Source organism: Cervus elaphus, chromosome 2, assembly GCF_910594005.1.
Source record: "Cervus elaphus chromosome 2, mCerEla1.1, whole genome shotgun sequence".
NCBI classification, from domain to species: domain Eukaryota; kingdom Metazoa; phylum Chordata; class Mammalia; order Artiodactyla; family Cervidae; genus Cervus; species Cervus elaphus.
Genome location: NC_057816.1, coordinates 4,031,022 through 4,036,685, shown reverse-complemented (window position 1 = coordinate 4,036,685; position 5,664 = coordinate 4,031,022). Strand labels below are relative to the sequence as shown.

Sequence of the window (5,664 nt, the reverse complement as noted above, 5' to 3'; positions counted from 1 at the left end):
TATATATGCTATTACTTATCAGAAGTCTCCGCTACCACAAACTGTCTCTCACCCCTCCGGTTTTGGCGGTGGTTATAAATCCAATCTTGTCCATTCCCAGCCTCCCAGTGGTATATCAATTCCTCTCCATCAGATTTTACAAAATCACTTTGTTTTTGCCTTTTCCCCAACGGCCACAAAGAAACAGTGGCTGTGGCCGGTCCAAAAAAGGAAAACAGGAGTTTATGAAGTTGCCCACGGATCTCCCCCATCTGGTAGACTGAGGAAGATTGACTGCAGCAAAGTCCAAAGGTCAAACATGGCAGATCTAAAAACGGAGTGGCCGCGGTGGTCTCGACAGCGCGCTTTCTGTCCCCGAAGTAAACCGATACGTCCCGATGAATATCTTCAGGGCAGAAAGGGAGTGGGGCACTGCAGGATGCTAGGAAGGGAGCCAAGCCTGGGAGCTTCCTTCACTGGCTTCCAAAGCCCCAGGAAACCTTTCCAGGCACAGAGATGCTCACTGCCAAACCACAGGGGACAGTGCAAAGCGGGGGTTGATATCGGAGGCTGACCTCACCGGTTTAATACAAGGAATAGCAGCAGCCACTTGTGACAACTTTCCAACGAGTTGAATAAACCCAGTGGGAGGGTCTCTACTGTTTTACCAGAAAAACTCAGGCTTTGGCAGGGGGTGCGGGGGGTGAGGGGGTGGGTGGGTTGCTTTTGTTCTTCCAGAAAAATACAAAACACATCCACAGAACCATAAATAATTTGGTGGCAATATATACACATTTAAATAATTAATTTAAATATCTTACATCTACTCTTGCATTCAACTGTCCATTCGAAGAAAGTGCACCAAGGAGACCCTCGGTACTCCCCTCCCCGGGGGGCGCTAAGGGTCACAGCCTGGGGAGAAAGTGGGTGACCTTCATGGTGGGGGACACCCGGTTCCCCTTCTTGGTCTTCCCGTTCTTACTCAGGGCGATGAACATGCCGGGGTACCGGTAGCACTCGTAGGCGTTGTAGTTGTTGGGGAGGAGGATCTCTTTGAACTTGCACTCGTCGGTGAAAAAAGGCTGGGTGGGGGGGAGGAGGAGCCGTGTCAGGGGGCCATCGCCGGCCAAGGGACCCCGGGGGCAGTGGTCAGGGACTCCTCTCTCTCCCAGCCCCTCCTTGGCTGGGAGGTCCCTCCTGGGAAGTCAGGGTATCCAGACTTTCACAGGGTGAGGAGAGGGACCCCGCCAGTCCCCAGCAACTGCTCCTCCAGGCACCTGCCCGGCACCTGGGAGCCAGAACAGCGCATCCTCAGTGTCCGCCTAAAGACTGCCATCCTGCCCACGGGGACCCGCCCCGGGGGCTCCAGGCAACAGCTCCCGATGGCACCCTTGACCCGCTGGCAAGTGACCACTCAAGGATTGCGGGAGCGCTGGCCCTGTCTTGGGCCTGGGCCTCTGCTTTGGGCTGGCTGGGCATCCCAGGTGGCGCAGTAGTAAAGAATCCCCCTGCCAATGCAGGGGATGCAGGTTGGATCCCCGGGCTCAGGAAGATCCCCTGGAGAAGTAAACTGGCAACCCACCCACCCACTCCAGGATTCTGGCCTGGGACATCCCATGGACAGTGGAGCCTGGCAGGCGACGGTCTGTGGGATCGCCAAAGAAATCCAACAGGACTGAGCGACTGAACAACAAGGGCGACCGGCCCTGCCTCAGGATGGGGGTTACTTTCAATCCCGCGACCCCCACCGCAGCTCCACGATCCTGGCGTCGGGCGGCCTGGAAGCGTCACGATGCTGCCCGGCTCGGCGGGGCCCACGGTACTCACCGAGCCGTAGAGCCTGCCCCGGCTGCTCATGGCCACGAAGAACCGGCTGGCTACCCCGAAAATGCTCACCACCCCGCGCTCCACCGGCGACAGCTCCAGCAGGCCTGGGGGCGGGGCGCGGGTCATTCCCGGGCGCCGGACCCTCGGCCCGAGCTTCCCACCTGGCCCCCTCCTCCGCCTGCGCCCCTTCAGGACCCCCACTTGTGGGGGTGGAGATGAGCGTAAGGTCGCCCCGCAAGGGCTCCCGGAGCCCCGCGGGCTCTGCCCCTGTCCCGGCCCCGCGCCGGCCGCGCCCAGTCCGGGACTGCAGGAGCCGGGTGGCCCCATGCGGCCCGAGTCCAGCCCCGACGTGGGCGCCCGAGCCGGCCCCCCGCGGGTTGCCGGTGGCTGGCGCGCTCCCGGTGCCCACGGGCGAAGGCGCTGGAATCCGGCACCCAGATCTCAGACTTCTGAAGGCGGGAGGCGGGCTCGGCCGCCGGGTTGCACAAAGCCAAGAGTGCTGGCGTACCCGGCGTCTCTACGCCGGAGGGGACTGGACACCGAGTCCGCTCTGGTTCCCAGAGCCCAAGAGCAGGTGCCGGCGAAACCTTCCTCTGCGGGCTGGAAGGGGCGGCCGCTGCCCCGGGCCCCGACCCTCCCCGTCCGGCCCGCCCCACTCACTGTCACTCGTGTCCGCGTGCACGCCGCCGATGCGGCCGTCGGAGAGCACCTGGAGGTGGAAGCCGATGCCCACGTTGCAGTACAGCCTCCGCAGCCGCTTGATGCCCAGCAAGTAATCGCCGGCGCCGCTCTGGACGGCAGCCTCCTTGGGCTGCGCGGCCACTGGCAGGCGCGCCAGCGAGCGAGCCACCAGGCTCTCCCAACGGCGCTCCAGCTCGGCCTCCAGCGTGCCGTTGGGGGCGGTGGGCGCGGCGGCGCCCCCTCGGCCGGCCCAGGGCGCCAGCACGGCCAGCAGCACCGCCGGGAGCAGCGCTGCCGCGGCCGCCCCGGGCCCCGCCATCCCCGCCCTCGGGCCGTGCGTCCGCGGGTGGGTCAGTGCGCCCGGGAAGCCGGCGGCGAGCTCGTCTGGGGCTCGGGGGGCTTGCGGGAGCGCACTGCCTGGGCCGGGGCAGGTAATGCCCGGCCGGGGGGGCGGCGGGGGGAAGCGGGAGGCGAGTGACGGGGCCCCCGGACGCCGGGAGCTACCTGGGCTGCATGGAGAGGCGGGCAGAGGTGGCAGGACGCACGGCTCGGGCTGGGACCCTGCGGAGCGGTGCGCGCCTCCCTGCGCGCTGGGCCCGCGGCCGCCGAGGCGCTATATATAGCCGATAGCCACCCCCCCCCCCCCCGCCCCCTTCTACTCCCGCAGGGGGCCGTTCGCGTTAGCCTGGGCGCCCGGGGCGCTGTGGCGCTCGCGGCGGCTGGTCTCAGGCCGCCTGCCAATCAGGGCTGGGGGAGGGAAGGCGGCCGGGGCCCAGCCCCGCCGCGGCCACCTGGAGGGTCCTCGGCCCCCGCCCCTGCCCACGGACCTGGGGGTCCCGACCTGGCGTCTCCTCCGCTCTTGTCTTTCCGCCCAAGCTTGGCCTCTTGCACTTTGCCCCTGCCTGTCGGGTCTCCGTGGGTGCCCCTCTCGGCCGCAGCCCTCAGCCAGCACCCTCGGCTCGGAGAAGTCACTCCTGGCGTTTTGCCTTTCAGGGCTCCCCAGAACCTGTGCTCTGCTGGGACCCTGGGGGCCCACTTGGGAATGAGGGACCGGTAAGGGTCTACACACCGGGAGGAAGGATCCAGCGCTATGGGTGGAGGGAGGCAAGGGCCAGGGGTTGGCCACCTGAGCGCTGGTGGCCAGGGATGGAGCTGTGGACACCAGGAGGAGGCATGCCTTGAGCAGGGGGCCAGGACGGGTGTCGCTGAGAGAAGACGGGGTGCACTGGTGCACCCCCAAGGCCACTGGCCCTGCACCCCCATACACACCTACTGCCACGCAAGGACAGGGGGCAGGGCCAGAGAGGACATCGCCGCCCCCCCCCTTCCCTTTAATTCTACAGCGGGAATATTGAGGAGCCAGAGACAGAACCCCCAACCCCACCCAGGCCTGGCTTTGGACAGGCTCCCTTCCCCCACCTGCTGTCCCCACCCCCACCCCCACTGTGCCCATTATGGCCTGATGGGGCGGGGTCCAGCAAGATGCTGGCTCACCCAGGTGTGAAAACCCCTGTTCTCAGGAACACCTGAAGAGGCTGCGGCCACCTCCCAGCAGCCCCGCCCAGCCGCCGCAGCAGGGGGCCTGGAGTCACCTACTCCCAGCTGCCACCAGCGCCTGTGACAAGGTGCGTCATTCCGAGGCCATTGCAGCCTCCCCACCTCCACCCCATTCCTGCCCGAGGTGCCCGGACCAACCTCCGTGGCCTGCTGGGGCTCATTCGCACCACAGAGGGGACCTCGGGGGCTTGAGGCCTCCGGCTTGAGCCCAGAGACAGGGCTCCCAGGGCTCAGTGAGTGGCCCTGGCAGGACAGACCCCCAGTCTCCGGTTTCCTCAGGGAGGTTCCTTGCTCTCCTCTGGGCCTGTGGCCTGACCACCCAGTGGCTGCCCGGGCCAGGCCTTCCTGGGAGGCCAGGTGACGGCTCTAAGGCCAGATGTGCAGCTGCGTGGACCCTGGGCCCCCCTCCCGACAGGACACAGGACACCAGGATCTGCCCCAGCTCTGAGCCTCCCCGTCTAGGTGACCTGGGCAAGTCCTGCCACCCTTGGGCCCCAGAACCCTTACTTACAGAAGAGCTTGGAAGGTGGGCTCGTCTCTGGGTCCACGTGGGTACCTGCTCTTGGGGGGTGGGACCCAGGCCCTCCGAGCCCCCCCCCCAGCTCCTGGTAGGGTGTGCCCCTCTTCCCACAACCCCCATGGGGAGCTCCCTCCCTGGCTCCGCTCTTTGCTGGCGAGTTCAGCTCATATTGAACCTGGGTTTGATTCCTGGGTCGGGAAGATCCCCAGGAGGAGGAAATGGCAACCTACTCCAATGTATGTTCTTGCCTGGAGAATCCCATGGACAGAGGAGCCTGGCGGGCCACAGTCCATGGGGCAGCAAAGAGTCGGACACGAGTGAGTGACAAGTTACAAGAGGAGGATATAACAAGGTGGTCTTTCCGCTTGGCCCCGCCCTGCCCACCCCCCTCGCCCCTCGTCTCCCAGAGACTCCCCACCAACCGTGGTCCTCAGGATCTTCCTCCATCTCTCCAGCCTCTGGACTGCTCCCTGCTCAGGGCTGCCCTCAGATACTAGCCACTCCGAGATCTGCCATGACGCGCCCCTCCTCCGCCCAGCCCATCTGGTTGTGGTTTCTTCTCGGCCCTTAAGGGGCCTTCCTTTCCTTGCTGACTCCTCCTCTCCACTAGAAATAGGCCCTGATGCACCTGAAGAGGCTGGTCTACCAAGAGTCCTGTGGTCCCCACTTCAGGGTCCCATGGAGGGTCTGTCTCTCTTAGTCATGTGATGTTAGCCTTTCACTTCTGATCCTGCTCAGTTTCTCCATCTGTATAATGGGTATAGTGGGCAGGAGGAGAAGGGGATGACAGAGGACGAGATGGTTGGATGGCATCACCGACTCAAGGGACATGAGTTTGAGTAAGCTCCTGGAGTCGGTGAAGGACAGGGAAGCCTAGCGTGCTGCAGTCCATGGAGTTGCAAGAAGTTGTATATGACTGAGCGACTGAACGAAAACAACGTAATAGGCATAACAGTAACTCATTTCAGGGGTCGGCAACCTCTACAAGAGAGGGTGGGCTGTAGGGAAAGGATGAAAGCAGTCAGTCCTTCAAACTGCCAGCTCTTGGGGCCCAGCTCACCGTCCACGTTCAGAATGTGTGAAATAATCACTCACATTTT

General features: G+C 64.0%; 1 protein-coding gene across 1 annotated transcript; it reads right to left on the bottom strand.

The window, feature by feature from the left end:
- Positions 1-884: 884 nt before the first annotated feature.
- Positions 885-2,806, bottom strand: FGF4 (fibroblast growth factor 4). The gene is made up of 3 exons (XM_043919383.1): positions 2,467-2,806; positions 1,807-1,910; positions 885-1,061 (listed from the first exon to the last, which is right to left on the bottom strand). The coding sequence occupies exons 1-3, from the start codon at positions 2,804-2,806 to the stop codon at positions 885-887; spliced, it is 621 nt and encodes a 206-aa protein (XP_043775318.1).
- Between the last annotated feature and the right edge of the window lie 2,858 nt (positions 2,807-5,664).